This window comes from Ixodes scapularis, unplaced genomic scaffold (assembly GCF_016920785.2).
Source record: "Ixodes scapularis isolate PalLabHiFi unplaced genomic scaffold, ASM1692078v2 PGA_scaffold8__174_contigs__length_109621045, whole genome shotgun sequence".
NCBI classification, from domain to species: domain Eukaryota; kingdom Metazoa; phylum Arthropoda; class Arachnida; order Ixodida; family Ixodidae; genus Ixodes; species Ixodes scapularis.
In genome coordinates, this window is record NW_024609883.1 from 29,496,901 (window position 1) to 29,514,308 (window position 17,408).

The 17,408-nt window shown below is 46.8% G+C and overlaps 1 protein-coding gene across 1 annotated transcript in view; it reads left to right on the forward strand.

The window, feature by feature from the left end:
* The window catches only part of LOC8052093 (dynamin-1-like protein), a 48,769-nt gene that overhangs the window by 18,737 nt on the left and 12,624 nt on the right, over window positions 1–17,408 (forward strand). Inside the window, exons 7-11 of the mRNA XM_040207563.3 lie at window positions 2,203–2,316; window positions 3,762–3,974; window positions 10,512–10,664; window positions 13,426–13,518; window positions 16,240–16,422. Coding sequence (XP_040063497.1) covers window positions 2,203–2,316; window positions 3,762–3,974; window positions 10,512–10,664; window positions 13,426–13,518; window positions 16,240–16,422 — 756 coding nt within the window. The remainder of the gene's footprint in view (window positions 1–2,202; window positions 2,317–3,761; window positions 3,975–10,511; window positions 10,665–13,425; window positions 13,519–16,239; window positions 16,423–17,408) is intronic.

The window sequence follows — 17,408 nt, forward strand, 5'->3', positions numbered from 1 at the left end:
TTCTTTATTTTTGGCACAAGTTTGCCCTATTAAACGTTCAGTTTACTCAGTCATTCACCGCCTCATCACTTGTCATTCGTGACAATACTTCCTATGGGAGACATGCTTGTTTTTAAAGTAGTTTTTTGGGTATGCCACTTCATGTAGAACCTGGCAGCCTCATCATCGACCCTTGTTTTGTGCCTCAGTGGCAGTAACAACAGTTCTATGAACACCTCAAAGTGAAGAGATTTCTGGTGCAGTGTTCGAGCCAGCGCCTGTCAAGGTCGGAGCAGATGCGCCGGGCAGAAAGCGCATGTGCACATGTGCCATGGCAAGAAGACACTTAATTTTTTTTCTCTTTTTTTTTTGTCATTTAGTTACGTTGTGGGGCCATGAGATGCTGTCGACATAGCTTACTTAGTTGCGAGCCACTAGTACTTTATCTGGTCGATTATGTCGCAGCATTCATCGTGCAGCGTGTCCACACCTATATATATCTTACATTGTGGACAGCTTGAAGTTAGTCTGCCCGTGTGCGTCTGAAGTCTACGTCCTAAGTGAGACATTTAGCCAGTGCAGTAGCTGTTAGCCTGTAATCTTTACCGTGTATTGAGCACAAATGATACGTGACCGGACACTGGCACGATGCTCATCCGGATCAAACCGGCAGGCGTGGAGATAAAACCCGGTATCCCTCGGATCTGTAGCCCGAGCTTTCGCTCCCACTGCGCTAGCGATCTAGAGATGGAAGCAAATGTGATCCTGACCTTGCAGGACTTGCAAAAGAGGGTCTCTCTTACGGACCTGGGCCAGACAGGGCAGTGAAGATGGGAGCACAGAAAATCCTGACTACTGAAATCACGAAAAAATGAGAGAGAAATGGAGTGACAGAAGGTGGAAAAAAGAAGGCAAACGACACATTTGCTCGTCAATTAAGGTGTCTTGTCTACAGCCAAGACACCAGGCACCCACTGAGGCTGACTAACTTTTGGCTGTCGAGACATACACGCAACACAATCATATCATGCGGGATGTGTTACATGGCCAGCAGCTAACCATTTCCAGCTTCCTACAGAAGACTGTCATGCGAGTACTGCGTCAGCGTTCCCCTGTAGCTCGTGTCCTTACTGATTAAACGCGAGTGCCAGCCGAATGCAAAACTGGTGTCCGATTTGTGGCCCGTGCTGGCCTCTGTTGGGTGCCCTACACGAAATTCAGCACCACGGCTTTAAGTACCTTTCACAGACCACTGTTTTTCCACATTATGGGATGAACCGTTGAGAGACGCTCTATTTCTAGCAGACGATAAATGCGAGCTCCAGGCTTTCGTCCCTGCCAAGTGTGCACTCTTTTATCCTTCCTCTTCATGATTACTACTTCGGCACGCTTTCTAGTTTGGGCTGTTCACTAGAAATCCACGGCCGGACACGACTCTTCTATTTTCTTCGTTCCAATATATCTCGTTCTTGGAGCTGCCGCTACAGCAGAAACGGTGGTGCCGTGATTGCATTATCCTGACACTGCATCACTTTCTGTGTTATGTAGTGTAACAGAAGTGTGGAAAAGGGGCAATTTTTTTTAGTAGTAGCTTGCATGATGCGTGTCTTTCTCACAAAACAAAGCTAAAAAAAGATGAGGTACTGACCTTGCCAGTGATATTTTGCTGCTGCTTTGTGTATATTAAAGGGTTACCCCCTAGTATTCCCCTATTTAGCCCCCTATTCCCTGCTATTTCGAGTCATCCGAAATACTTTAGAAAATAGCAACCCTTTTCTGCTAGATTTGATATATGAACTTTATGGGACTAAATGCATCTAACCAACCTTAACTAAATCTCAAAATCAGCTTTGCATGCTGGAACACCACATTTTGCAATAATAGGGAGGCTGCGTAGTAGATTTGTTCCAAAAAATATTGAAGGAAATCTTTGCCTCACTCTGAAGTGGCAAATAAAAACCAAAATCTTGTAATGGCTTGAGCCTTTTTCTGTTGGCCAGGTTCTTTGGATGTGTTTACTTACCAAAGGTCCGAGTGACAGTTAAAATATGTTCCAGTTTTTTGTCTTGGTGTTGGTGAGAGTAATGAACGGCCATTTATGACGGGGCATTCTCTTTTGTACTTCACGGCAGTCTGAACATTGAGTCTAACTTTCCGCTGAATTGAGGGAGAGGAAATGAGATGGCAAGCACTGCGGTAAAGTGTTGTGTTGCCGTTGTCCAGCTGCTGATGCACCACATCCGGGACTGCCTGCCCGAGCTGAAGACGCGCGTCAACGTGATGATCTCCCAGTTCCAGTCGCTGCTCACCTCCTACGGGGAAGCCGTGCAGGACCAGGCAAGTCGGTCTTTTGGTCTCAGTTTGCGGCTTGGGGGACCCTGCACGCTCAGAAATCTTGTACAGCAATAAGTCACTGCTAGGTGAGAACAACAGGTCGTCTCTTTCAAGTGCCCGATCTCCAGTGCATGTGCTGCCTTCTGGCGTGCTTTTGCTGTGAAATGTGTGGCAGGGGATGCCGGCGCACATCCCTCACTGTGGAACTCGATTGGTGCGTAGCACTGTCGGATGTAAAGCAACCCACCGCTCGTAATGGTACTCGTCTCAATATAATCTTGGGCAGGGTGTTAACTCGTGTGTGCAGTGTGTTCCCTTTCCTACATACTTCAGTGACCAGAAGGCTGTGTTGTGAGTGATCAAAGAGGCTGCCGATTCTTTTGTGAAGTGCTCACTGAAAAAAAAAAAAAAGTGTTTTTTTTAGACAGTCTGGTTGGGACACGTGTGTGAAAAAATAAAGTTTATGCGCAAAATTCTTTTTTTAAATAAATATTGACTGAGTGAGATTTATTTCAGTTGCATCTGAATTATGCGTGCAAAGTCCATGATATCACGGAATGGTTGTACACTCTTTCCACCTCAACGTGATGGCCGCAGCTTCTCATTGCCACAGCTTCTTTCCTTCACGTGCCCGAAATGCCAAGAGAGAAAACAAGTGGAAGGGAGGTGACTACTGACTAAGTTCTGTCGTTAATATTGCTTTAAAAAAAATGTTTTTCGTCAAATTTATTTTTTAAAATGCGTGTCCCAAGCAGGTTGTGAAAAAAAAATACATTTTTTCTTTTCAGTGGCCTTTAGGAACCTCCTCCATCAAGAAAACTTTCAGGGGCACTGCTCCTTAGGGGCCAGCCATGTCCGTAGGTCCTTCCGATGTCCGGCGTCGGGTGCTCATGCTCACGAGCATGTGAGCACGTGCTCCCGTGCTCATGTAGGGCAAAAAAAAAATGCATCTCCACGTGGCGAGTGATGTTGATTGGCATCAAATAGCAGCATGTCGCAGTATTCAAAATAGGCCTTGCAACCAAAACGTTACGTGAAAAAAGAGGCCATTTTTGGGGCAAAGTTTTTTTTTGTGATACAGGTATGTCTTCTATCGGGGCACAAGTACATTCATGCTCGGCTGATTTGCATATTAAAGAAGTGATCAAAGATCGCTGCACTTACCGTCATCGCAGAACGGCCAACGGCGCCACCGAACCTCGACGATTATGGTCGTACAACGAACAGCGTTTGTCGGCCACTCGCGAGTGACAGACTGTCGCTCAGACGAGCAGGACCGGTCGGCTGCTCGTTCAATCATTACCAACTCGCCCAACTTACCACTTTACTACGGTCGTATTTGGGCACTCAAAAGAAACGTTCTCGGGGAGTTTGGCATCCCTTTAAGAAACCTGAAAGCTCGTCCGGTCAGCATCTTGTAATGGCGTCCTTTTCCTGCCGGCTCGCAGGGCCAGACACTGCTCCAGATCATCACCAAGTTTGCGTCGTCGTACTGCTCGACCATCGAGGGTACGGCGCGCAACATTGAGACGACTGAGCTGTGTGGGGGCGCCCGCATCTGCTATATTTTCCACGAGACCTTTGGCCGCACCCTGGACTCGATTCACCCCCTGGGGGGCCTCAGCACCCTTGACATCCTCACCGCCATCCGCAACGCCACGGTGAGTGGGGTGCTTCTAAGCCCGGTGAACCCAGAACGTTCGTGGCGTGGCGTCCGATGCAGATTCCCGTAACGCATCAGACCGGTGCGTTTACTGCGTCCAAAAAAGTGAACCGTCGATTTCCGCCCGATGACATCGTAAAAGCGTTGTGCTATCATCGGCCGCGACACCGACACTTAGGGTGTCGCGGCAGCGGTGGCAGATGTGGCAGACGTCTGTTCTGCCACGGGTTGCTTTCTGGCTCGGCGGTTCACAAAAGCTTTGGCAGCCGGGGGTTGGGAAGCCGCGACAACGGCGACGCTCGCATCTACTCATGCTTTTTGTCAAAACTTCTGCAACCAACCGCCTGTATCGCGACATTCGATGGTACGTTGCTCCGGTATTTCTGATGTCATTTGTTGTCAATTTGGGTCAACTTTCGACGCATGGGCGGAACGGGACGCTAAACACACTAGTCGGAATTGCATTCCATGCGCCGTAATCCCCCTGTATGGCGACATTTCTATAAAATTTAGTTGCAAAACTCGGGATTTGTTGTGATGTCGCCTCCTGGATTTTTATTCTCCCTCAGAAAACGTGGCTAATCGGTGAGTCGGGGAATCGGACGAAGTGGTGTTTTTTTAGGTGCCCGATGACCTCTCAGACTTTGAAAAGGAAATCGTCAAAACAACTGGGTTTGGTGTCTGTATCGTAGTTTTGGTTGTGACTCCGCCGGAGCAGCCTTTCATCCAGAAGCGGCAAGACGTCAAGCGTCTGCTCGCAGCAATGGGCAGGCGGCACGGCACGCACGGAGGGAGCCGGTTTTTTTTGATGCCCTTCAATCCCGCTTCTTACCTCCTTGCTTCGGGTTGCGGCGGCAATGGCGGACAATGCTTACACACACATTCGGAGCGGAGGCGTGAAAGAAAGTCGACTCGCAGGGCCGCCCAATGTTTGACGTCACTGCTCGCGCGGGAACTTAAAATTCGGCATTCGGAAATTGTTTTTTTAGTTATCAAAGACTGAATTCCCAAGTTTCGAATTTTGAGGGTAATGTCCAGGCATGGTTTTTAATCGCTTTGAATAATAATAATAAAAAAAAAAATTATTTTGACCTGTCAGTGCTTCATTAATCTCTTTGATAACGTAATAAATAACCTGGTTCTTGTAAAAAAAAAAGCAACAGTATATCAATGAGAGCATGTCCGTTCAGCCCGCAACACGCATACTTGGTATGTGGAAGAGTAGACGTTTCCCAAGGACTGTCTTAGGAGTTCATTCTTTTTGTAAACAATGCGAGGATGGAATGAGCTCCCAGCACATGTCATGACCGATGGAACTTGAAAAGAGTTTAGTTCCCTTGTTTCAGAGATGTCTGCCAGCAGTACCTAGAGTTGTCATTTCATCATTGAGTTGTACACATGTTACTGATTTCTGCATTTTGAGTGTGTTTCTGCGTTGTGCAAATCCACTGCTATCTTGGTCCTGCGTAGGACCAATAGTATTTCAAATAAATAAAAAAAATCACTAAAAGGCTAACGAATGACTACTGTAATATCCTGAAAGATATTACTAATAAACACCGAAAGATAGCCCACTCCTAATATTCATAGTGTTTGGGTCAATGATGACCTTGGCGTAAATACAACTAGGTAGGCTAACGTAGAAGTTTGGGCTAGTTGGTATTTCATGATTAAAAATTAAAACAGCACAAGGACACGGACAAGAACAAGAAGGTAGACGAACAGCGCCTTGTTCGTCTGCCTTGTCCTTGTTCATATCCTTACGCTGTTTTAATTTTTAAACAACTAGGTAGCTATGGCGGGATAAAGCGAACATTGCTGACTGGGAAGTACAGTCATCTTTGCTTCACTCTCCGTCTCCGCAATATCAAGTATGGCCCGAAAACATAATCTAAAAATAGCCTTTTTTCAACTTTTCTTGGTTGTACTCCGAAGGTTAGCCCACTCCTTGTTTTCCCCTGATTTGCTCTCGATTTTAGGTGGGCTATCTCGAGATATTACAGTACTCACATGACCTGTTAAGGTGAATAATTTATTCCTGTGAAAAAGACTGCATCTTGACTTGACCGCATGCCTTATTACGAACCGCTCCACGGTTTTGGTACGCGTGTTGAGAAACATTCTATCGTGCTGTTTCCGTCCAGGTAGCCTTTGTGTGCCTAATCTTTTTGAAGCTTTAAAGATGGTGCGTGATATTTTAGTAAGATTCCACGCAACATCTCACTAGTGAACTGTGAGCTTAGGACCTTTAGTGATATTTTCTACATCTCGCATGCTATCTTTAAAGGGAAACTACGGAGGTTCTTGAAAAAAAAAATTACCACATCTCCACGTGGTGATTGATGTTGATTGGGGTGAAGCTCTGGTGGTGCTGAGGATACCGATTTTTAAAGGGGTTAGACACTCCAAAAATAAAATATCAGATAATGCTACTGCTAAAACCCATTGTATGTTTCTATAATCCTGCTAAATTTGTATTAAAAATGCCGCAATAGTTTCGTGGATAAATCGATTTATGTGCGGATCCCTCGGAGGGGCCGACTGGGCGGAGCTGAAGGCTGGCTACATAGCCAGCCTCCCGCGTGGCATCCCCTTGCACGCACTCACAGACTTGGCTCTTTTGGCGTCTCGAGCTTCAGCTTCCTCGTTTACCTTCCGCGTTTTGAACATGCGGTCCATGACGATTACGTCTACGGCATCGCTCACCTTGTCAAAGTGTTTGACATTGATCGCAGGAGCGATGAGAGTGATTGTTATCAAGAGATGTTGGAAGCTGTTCATTTTGACTGCGACCCGCTGGCGACCAGCTCCAGTGACGGCGAGTTATATACGTGGTCACCGTCGTCCGGAAATATCTCGCAGGTGCATGCAGGGTGGAGGGTCAACGGGCTGGGGGCGAGATCAAGATAGCTTTCAGGTTACCGAGTTGCGTGAGCGGTTTTGATCGTACCGCGGCGAGGAGAGCTTGGCCGGTCATGGGGGCGCCTAGAATGAGAGAGCGTTCATGGGCACGTGGTTTATGGACACCATGGTGTGACTAGCTTGAGCAGTGCTGCCTGGTAGCCAGATGAAAATGATGAAAATTTTTAAATTCATTATTGCAATTACTATAGCTCTAAAAATTGAATAACTTGGTGTATACACTAAGTAGCCTATGAGAATTCCATTTCAAGAATAATCTATCCGTTTAATTTTCGTGTCATAACCCCTTTAGGACCCTTGGTGATATATTCTCTACATCTCGCATGCTATCTTTAAAAAAAAACTATGGAGGTTCTTGAAAAAAAAAAAAAAATGACCGCATCTCCTTGTGGTGAATGATGTTGATTGGGGTGAAGCTCTGGTGGTGTTGATGATACTGATTTTATTGTTCATAGGTAGTGCTGATATTTTTTTTATTGCTTATAGGTAGTGCTGAGTTCCGTGTTGCGTTTCGACTTGATTATTACTGCTTTATGGTCGGTGAAATGCAGAGCCAGTGGTTCTTCTAGCGGATTAGCTTGGATCCGCTAGAAGCCGTGGGAACGCATCTCTACCGCTTAAGTCAACGATTTATGTCAGAAAGATAATGTGTGGTATCGAACGTGGTGATATACGCATTTGAGCATTTACCGCAGCGCCCTCTCTTCTATAAATGTTGAGCCAATGCATGCAAAGTTTAACGCGATTATATACGCATTTGACAGCAGCGCCCTCTCGGCTACATGCAACGTTTCATCCATGACATCCCCAGCTCTTGAGTTACTAGCTCATCTCAAAGCCCCCTACTCGTCCCGCAGTCGTGGCCGAGTAATAAAGGCGATGGATTAGAAATCCATTGGGGTCTCCCCGCACAGGTTTGAACCTTGTTGACTGCGCAAACATTTTTTCTTTTTATGTGAGCACGGATGCCAGCCGGACGGACAAGGCTAGACCCTAAGGAGCTTCGCCCCTAAAATATGTTAGAAGCGAATTCTAGTGTATTTTTACCCCGTGAACCCGAATAACCAAACCATTTGCTGTGTAAGTATTGTTGAACGCGAGAAAACGCAAAAGAAAAAGACAGTCGCTGTACGTGACGTCACCGACGGATAATTTGGCTGCCCAAGGCTAGGGAGGCGGGGCTTCAGCCCTATTTTGAAATTGCTTTTGTGGCTCTCTGGCATGTCGCATTTAAATATAATTATGATACAGTATAGACCACTTACAACGTAACCGCTTATAGTGCAGGACCGGGTATAACGCGGCTTTTTTAAACCACCGGTTCGCCTCTCATAGAACTCCATGTAATTACATACCACTTAAATTGCAGGCGCGCGAAGGGAAATACCGGTTATAGTGCGGTTTTTGGAACAGCCCGGCGACCGCGCCGACTGACCGACGCAGAGAGCACGCTTCCCTGTGCGACACTAGATAATGGCGCGAGCCGCAAGCGGCACTCGCAGGGCAAGGCGGTTGCTCGAAGAAGCGGGGAGAAGCGAAGAGTGAGGCTTCAATTGCCATAGGGACGGAGGGACGCACGCACATGTCGTTCACGTGCGTGCGTCCTTCCGCTTTGTGCGTTGGAAACAACCGTAACGACAGACCAATCGCGGGTCAAGGAGAAGTGTTCGCGCGCGTTGCATGCCTGTCGCGGGCCGGCCGGCCGGCTGCTTCTATCCGCAAACATGGCGTCGGTTTTGATCGTCGACGTAGGCGGCGTGGTGGAAGTCCATCGTTCCGCGTAAAAGCGCAATTCTTGACTGAATTTCCGTTGTGTGTCGCTACGATAACCCAGCACGTACTAGAAGGGAAGATCCACCTACTCGTGCGGCGATGTTGTGGCGGCACTCAAGACGGCAGAAACGCCCGTGTCGTCGTGTTTGTTTACTTCAACTACAGTGGTGCTTTCTAAGCATTTGTATTTTCGAACATCGCCCGGATTTATTATTTGGAGCATTTCATGCCTGTGCTGAAGTTGAAGGTGTTATGGCGCGTACCGTATAAAGGATGCGAATTTTCACGCGTTTTCATCGCCGGAGAAAAGTGATTAGGGTTAGCAATCCTGAACGCTCGCAACGTCCATTTGCAGCCCGCCTGAAAGGCTACGCCAGGCAAAAGTCGCTCATTTCTTTCAAAATGTGTGATACACTTGAGAGAGAAGTGTACTAGTCTGGTGAAATAAAGACTTTCCTCAAACTAAGCTTTATTTTTCATCTAACGTAAAATAAATTCTTTTACAAAGGTAAGTTGCCTGATGGCATGCATTTTGACCTAAAAAATTGATGTTTTGGTTATAGCACGGTACCGCTTATAGTGCGGATTTTCGTGACTCCCCCGACATACGTTATATGCGGTCTACACTGTATCTGTTATTCTAAAGGACAAATGAATGCAATTCAAACGTTTTTTCTTAAATGTAGAAGTGCCCCATCTTCCCTTTAAAGCTGAAAAAATGAGGCATACAGAGGTTACCTCGACGGGATGTTTTGCAATGGGCTCTTCAACGTTTGCATTGGAGGGCTTGCACACAAATTAATATTTAGAAAGTTGGCTAATTCATTTGCATTCCACTTAAAATATTGTTCCTCTTAAAATGTGGAATGATGTTGAGTTAGAATTTTTTCACTTTACGCAAGCTTACTGGCTCGAACGGTACCCAGGTATTCTCGCACAAAGCGTCACTGACCCGGAAACTTCTTTGTTGCGGTGTAACTTCTTTGACGAAAGCGAGCATTTTCTTTTAGTCTTCGCAGAACTTGAGGACGTGGCACGGGGGTCGCAATGTTGACGTTTTTCGGGTAGTAGCTTGCGTCCGATCGCTGCAACGATGGAAGTAGCCGAACCCTAAAGTTTGGAAGTCAGCGCGTCCCTTGTTTTTTTGTCAACTCTTGCGCGTGGCTACGATAAATATTGGGTTGGCTGCAGACCAGACAACATGGCTGCTTGTTCTGGCTGCAGGTTGAGAGAGTTTGGTCCATCGCAAAAATATTGGTTCGCTGAAGAGGACCGTTACGTGGCTGACTCCTAACAACTCCCCGTGACGCAGACTCCCGTAACGCACTTGTAACGGGGGAGCATCGTATGAAAATTCACCAGCATAAAAAAGCGCCGGAGAAAGTGTGGAAACGCTCCGTTTCGAACCGGGGTCCCTCCGGTTGTGAATCCGAAGTTCAACCACCTGCGCCGACATCGCAGGCGGCGAAAGCGAGTCTGAAATGTCGTCACGGGGCGGCGTGCACGCTCGCACGTACGGTGGCAGATCGTGCTGCAGGCAAGGGGGAAGAGAACAGGCGGGTGCTTCGAAGTGTACGAGGTCGCCGGGCCAAAGTTGGAAAGCACGACTGCAAGGGACACAAACTTTCTGTTCAACTCTCGCTCAAGCTCCAGCTATGGCAGGGCTTTCTTACGTGCCATGGAGATGACGCGATGCAACGTGCAATATATTTCACATTACCACAAAATGGGGGGGGAAGGGACGGACGTTCTGTGTCGAAACGAACATAAGCGCGAATCCGTCGCAAAACTGGGTTGTGCAGCATCGCGAGAGCGTTTTGACCCCTGCGGCCGTTCCCAGGGTCCCCGGCCGGCCCTCTTCGTGCCCGAGGTGTCCTTTGAGCTGCTGGTCAAAAGGCAGATCCGACGCCTGGAGGAGCCGAGCCTGCGCTGCGTGGAGCTGGTGCACGAGGAGATGCAGCGCATCATCCAGCACTGCGGCACGGAGGTCCAGGTGGGTTCGCCGGCCTGCTTTAGAGGCCATCTTGGCATTCGCCGGCTGTTTCAAACAAGAGAGGATCGTCTTCTAGGAATATGGAACTACAGTCGACTCTCATTAATTCAAACTTGCGTATAATTCAAACTGACATGCAGCTTCCATCCTATACATCTCTATTGGAGGAAACTCCTAATAATTCAAACTGTGCTTTATTTAAACAAATTTTTGTCTTCCTCGAGTTTGAATTAACGAGATTAGACTGTATCGATAAATTGACTATCGATAGGTTTTTCAGAAGTATTGATCGTCAACTTTCACAAAAACTATCTGGCTTAGGGAAACGGAAGTAAAGCATGAAAAGGGGGACGGTGGTGGACATGCAGGAGGTTATTAATCGAGCGTTGACTATGACATCCAACGAAAACTATTGGCACTTAGTCACAAATAGTTATAGTTCACCATCGACAGTACCCTTTCTATAGTACACTATTGATACTATGTATAGTTTTAATGATAGTAGACTATCGATAGATTTTTTTAATATTGATAAATGGACTCGACCTCCACTATCGATAGTATCATTACCATAAAATCCTGAGAGATGCCCCACCCCCAAGAGATAACCCACCCATATTTTTGGCTTGATTTGCTCACCGAAAGTTAGCCCGCTCCTAGTAATAGTACTGTATTTACACTATTGTAAGTTGACTCGATTGTAAGGCAACCCCCACGGATTGCACGTCAGCAAAAAAATTAAAAAATCTTTAGATGTGCATTTTTTTGCAAACACGCGAGAACGGCAAAGTATCTGTTCCGAAAGCCCAACCTCCAACACGCGATTGATTCCTTCTAGTGTGCTTTGGCTGCACATGCACGCGTGAGGTGCATGAGATGGCCAGACATTATCGAAACTAGGAACGTCACCCTGGAGGAAAAAAAACTGAAGCTGCTTCCTGTCGTTCTCACTTTGTCCGGGACTAGACTATGACTCGTCCGCACTGGTGACGTCAGTCCCGTTGTCATCGCTGCTACGTTCTCGATACGTGTCGTTGGCGGCGTCAACCAAAATCTCGCACTTCGCAAATGACAGGATCAACCGCATCTTCCTCGCTTGCTCGGCGATTGCGTTGCACCTCAGGGGTGGGGACCGACTGTGCACTTTTGCGGCAAACGTTGCAAGCCTGGCCTCCAACTTTGGAAGGCATCCTCAACTATCCAGACTTTGGCCTGCGGAAGCCTCTTCGTTTGCCGTTGCAGTTTAACATCCCGTGCCATTGCGGCCTCCACCGGAGCATCACCCGCTCCGACGTGTCGAACTTGCGTCCAACAGCGCAGTTGTTGGTTGCTTGCATTGAAAACCTAAGCTGCCCAGATCACACGTGTCAGTACAAAAGAACATAGCTCTCCAGCATGATCTTGACACTCGATCAAACAATGTGCGACTGTGAATTATGCGAAAAACTACGAAGAGAAGCCACAAGGAGTGAGCCGTAAGGCTGTTCCAGCGGCCTCCAGAGTGGCTCTTACAAGAAGTGCCGCCACCCCTTGGAGTCGGACGCGTCATGCGCTGTTCACCGCCATACATACGGGCTAATTCGCGAATGGCTATCAATACTAATTCTCGTTTGTGCAAATAAAAAAAATAATCTGTAAAATGAGTGCACAGAATGGCGCAATGCTACAGGTACTGTTGGCTGAACTCGTAACAAGCCGAGGTGTTCTTGATATTGCGATTGTTTCGTTTTTGTTGATGGCGGGATGCTTTGGTTCGATTATAAGTCGACCCCCCCGCCCCTACTTCAGATTTTCAAAAATTGAAAAATGGGTCTGCCTACATTGATGTAAATACAGTAGTGTTGGGATCAATGATGGCCTCAGCATAAATGGGCTAATTAGCTTTGGCTGGATATAAGCGAACATTGCCGACTGGGAAGTACAGTCATCTTTGCTTCGTTGCCCCTCACCGCCGTAACAAGCTTGGATGGGACACAATCTAAAAATAGCAATCTTTCTAACTTTTCTTGATTGTACATTGAAAGTTAGCCCACTTCATATTTTCACCTGATTTGCTCTTGATGTTAGGCGGGTTATCTCTCGGGATTTTGCGGTAGTACTATTGATAGCTTTGCGTCCCTACCGTATTTTCCTTGCCGCAGAAATAACCTCTGCTATTGTTTGGGACCTTAGTAGGAAGGAGCGTAATGGGAGTTGGAAATATCTCGAAGTGAAGTCATTCGTCGCCGGGTTTTCAGAGCACCTGATCCGTTGTTTTAGAGCATATTAAGTTTCTAGTCTGCATAGCTCACCAAAAAGGCCAGAAAAAGTTCCAGTCATCTATAAGAATAGTGCCCGAGAGCGTTTTGAAAATGTGAAACCATTGACCTCTGTTATATCTTTCCTGGCGATTCTTTGAGCATCTAGACCTGTTACCAGCCGAAGCCATGCAGCTTCCATCTTACAAGTGTTAGAGTGTGGGGCATTGCATGCGGCAGGAGTGTAATGCCGCCCCGCAGCATTTCGGCCGAGTACATGTTGCAAAGCACCTTGGAAGGCACCGACCTTGAACTGGAAATGTAGGCAACCGGGCACGACAGTTGCATCAAATTTCAGTACTTGTCTCCAAGGTTTGTGTCGGGGGCGTTGACAGGAATGTCTCGAATTGTAGCGACTTCGAAGTCGTCTTTTCGGGACTGACGCTTTGGAGTGAATTTGCTGGAGCTCGCTTCCTTCTCTTCGACGGCCGACGCTGTAATGCAGTGGACTCGTTCCGTTTCAGCAAGAGATGCTCCGCTTCCCCAAGCTTCACGAGTGCATCGTCGAGGTGGTGACGCAGCTGCTTCGGCGACGCCTGCCCGCAGCAAACACCATGGTATGTGCCCCCGCGTCGGCTGCTCCGGGTGTCGGGGCGTTAGGAAATGGTCTTTCATCATGCATTATGGGCACTACGGCCCATTTTGCCATTATAATACTTATTTTTGCGTTATTTATCTCTCAAGTTTCAGAGAAATTTGGTATCACTTACCTTCAGTGCACGGTGGAACAAAAGAGATCAGCGGAGTGTTTGGCCTCACTATGGTAACCGCATATTCCCTGCCTGAGGAGCATGTACAGTTTGTCTAGCGTGTTTAACAAACGAACTGGAGCACCCCTAGCGGCACGGCACCGGCACTGCACATGCATGATGTAGTGTGGGCAAGGAGCGCCGTCCTTCATGAGCGAACCATTGGAATGTGCCGTTGTCGGTGTCGGTGTGAGTCCCCCTGCTTTTTTCACGTTAGAATTGTTGATTCTATGTGTTCCTGGCAATGTTTTGCTACTTCAGTGGCCCGAGCAATATTAATGAGGCTCATTACGCCGCAAAACTTCGCATAAATAATGTGACGTGCAGCGATTCGTTCCACGTGAACGCCCCAGAATGGACGCTAAGGCCCAATTCACTTGATGAGATTCTGGTCGCTACTTTTAGTCGCGACTTTGCCCGGGCTAAAAAAGCGTGAACGGTAGTTGCAATGCTCTACGTCGATGGGCATAACAAGTCGGTGATGGCCACTGGTAACAATAATCCACATCTCCTTGTGTCTACTGTTGACATTGAGCCTACTTACCCCAACCTTCAAACTTGAGTCTTTTGAGGCCTGTGACTTATTGCAATTACCGGTTCTAAGTTTGATCTATGCATCCCTGTCGATTGAACAAGCACAGACGAGTTCGAAAGAGCAGTCAATAGTTCAAACGTTCAGACGGCGGTTTGAACGTTAATACGCGTTTACGGGGGGTCCGCGCAACTACCGTATTTACCCGAAAATAGGTCGACCCCTATTTATTGAACCCACCGAGAATAAAAAAAAAATGATTAAAATATAAGCCAACCCTTTTTTTTTTTTTAAGGAACAGGGGAAAGTTAGGGCAAAAGAACAAAACAAACATTTATTTACAGCACTCTTGGCTAAATCACACAACACATTTGATTTTTTAAATACGAACTGCGAGAAGGTGACAAAACGACAAAACAAAATTACGTCGTTTTAATTGAACAATGGACTCCGGATTGTTGTCCTAAATCTGCCGTTTTTATGCTGTTGTTGGACTGCGTTTGCATGTTGGACTGCGTATGCACAGCGACGTGTTTTCACAATGACGCACAGCGCTCGAGTAGATGATTCGGTCCTGCAAACGACCGGTTATGCAGAATTTCAGGGAAACTGAAGTCACCACCGATATTTTCCTGTTAAATCTTGTGCGAGTTTGTTGTGCTCATCATGGCGGTGTGAATAAATTTGGGCAAGATTTCCTACCTCCCCACAGATGCATGAACTGAGACCATTTTTTACGTAGTGAATAAAGTTCTTTTTCTTTATTTTGGGAAGAGGCATTGGTGCATTTATTATGGTACAATCACTTGAGAGTTCAGAAATCGGGGAGAGAGCGAGCAAGCTTTCCTGACTTTGCCTCTTCTCTCTCTGGGACTGCCCCTAGTTTCAAGTTGCAGTTTTACTAGACATACCCACTAGCAGGTACAAACTGCTCGGAAGCAGGTAAAAGACTGGGAAGTCAGGACGGTGTGGACTCTGTGTTTTGCGCTTTTTGCAAGGTGACTGGGGAAGGGCTTTTGCGGGGTATGCGGAACATACAAACGATTTTGTTATGCCTGTCGTTTGCGTCTCTGCAGCGAAACGAATAAGATGATCTATAAAGGTACAATCACAAGCCAGGATTTACGATAACAGTGCGTTTGCACTGTTCTCGGCTTTAGAGAGAATACCACTCGTAGTGGGAGGTTGACACTTTACAGGTATGAAGGGACCAGTACACTACACATTCAATCTTTACGTAAGATGGTTTGGAAGCCGAGAAAAAACGTCTGTCGGCTTATGCAGATTTCGGACGTCCGAAGGCTTCTGCGGACAGTCGTTACGTAATAACCTGGCTGTTCCAGGTTCTTTTACGTAACAGCTCTCTCTCAGTCGCAAACGTTCGGTGCACCCAGTGCGAATCTTGAAGGCCTCCGGAGTGAAACGACGAAAACATACCTGGGACACGTTTGTCACTATGCGAACGCCCAATTTCCTTCGGCTACATAGCATTCAGCTTGTCATCTTCCGGGGCGACATGGCTGCTGGAAGACTTGCTGTCGTGATCACTTATCTGGCAGCACTTTACAGAGCAACGGCACCGCTTTGCAAGAGCTGACATCTCCAAAAAGTCGGCGTTTGCAAGCGCAAGCAAAAAAAAAAAAACGCTAGGAAAGCAAAGAGGAAAACGAAAGAACTGCACTATGAAGGTCAAAACCCTGCGTCGCTTCATAGACTTTAATGGGTTTATAAATAGAACGATTCAATATCCTCGTTTAGTGAAATTTAGCTCGACTCCCGAGCTCTGGAGATCCCCCAAACAAGTGTGCAGTTCCAAATGCACTGCATATTCTGTGTCTCAATAAATATTAATCCATAGAATTAAGTTTCAACTTTTTGTTACTTTTTTCTATTTATATATTTCTTCTTTCTCCGTAATGCTCCTGGCTTTAGGATAACTAAATTAATAAATAAGCCCGGGGATAATAAAATAAATAAATGAATGGCTTTGACTGCAGGTGGAAAACCTTGTGGCGATCGAATTGTCTTACATCAACACGAAGCACCCGGACTTCCACGACGCTGCGCTGGCCGGCACCCTGGCCAAGGAGGTGACCAAGCGAAACAAGGTGGCCGAGGTCAATGGCCTCCCTGCCGCCACGGCGGGAGAGGGGGACAAGCCGGCTGCACCCAGTGGCAAGGTTCGTGCCGTCCTATCTCTTTCGGTCGACGGGTCGAGGTACTCGAGACTACCACAAAATTTCGTAAGGGCACCCTCCCCTGTGAGATCGCCCATCTAGTTTTACTGGCTAAATTTATGCAACATAAAAGTTCAGAAACATTGATTGTGAGAGGCGAGTTTGCAGCAGGCTCCCGCGTTTTTGTCCACAATCTGCACGTGCAATGTCGGTTGCCGTAGATGCGATTTCGGAGCGAGTTTTTGAGTTGTTTTGCTTATGTTCTGTGCGCGCGAAGTCGGATCCTGTGTCACGAAAGTTTGTAGCCGTTTTCCACGTTTTTATTGCACTGTGAAACAGGAATCTGCTGCGTCCACAGTCTGTGGTATCTTTTCTCGGGACGCTGGAGTTTTCGTAGTGAATTCCTGCGTGTTTATCGGATTGTGAAACCCGAATTTGCCGTGTTTGCGATCTGCGATGTCAGTTCCCGTGTCATGTGGTTTGTAGCGGGTGCCTCTGTATTTATCAGTAATTTTTGATAAGGTTTCGCTATTTCATCCTCAATGATAGCCCACCTCATGTTTTTCGCCATTTATCTCTTCGTTTTGGGTGGACGCCTTCGCGGGATTTTGCGATAGACGGAACATGACACCTGAAAACAAAATGAAGTTTGTTTAGCTTGCAAACAAGCAAAACTCCGCGGGTGTTGTTCCTCGCTCGTAAAGAAGTGCACTGAACGGTTCCGCGAAAACAAGAAGTATGAATAAAAGTGGCAATCCAGGCAAGTTGGTTCATGACACAACTGGAAACGGAGCACAAATAACGAAGACGAGGAAGTTATAGACGGGACAAGCGCCGCACTTTGACCAATTATTTAATAAAAGCAAAAAACATTGAACTAACCATTCACATCGCTATCACGTCGATACATCCTTCGATGTATGAATTGCACAGAAACGTCGTCCAAATTAAGCGGCTTTAAATACATCCAAAACGTAGCGGGACGACAA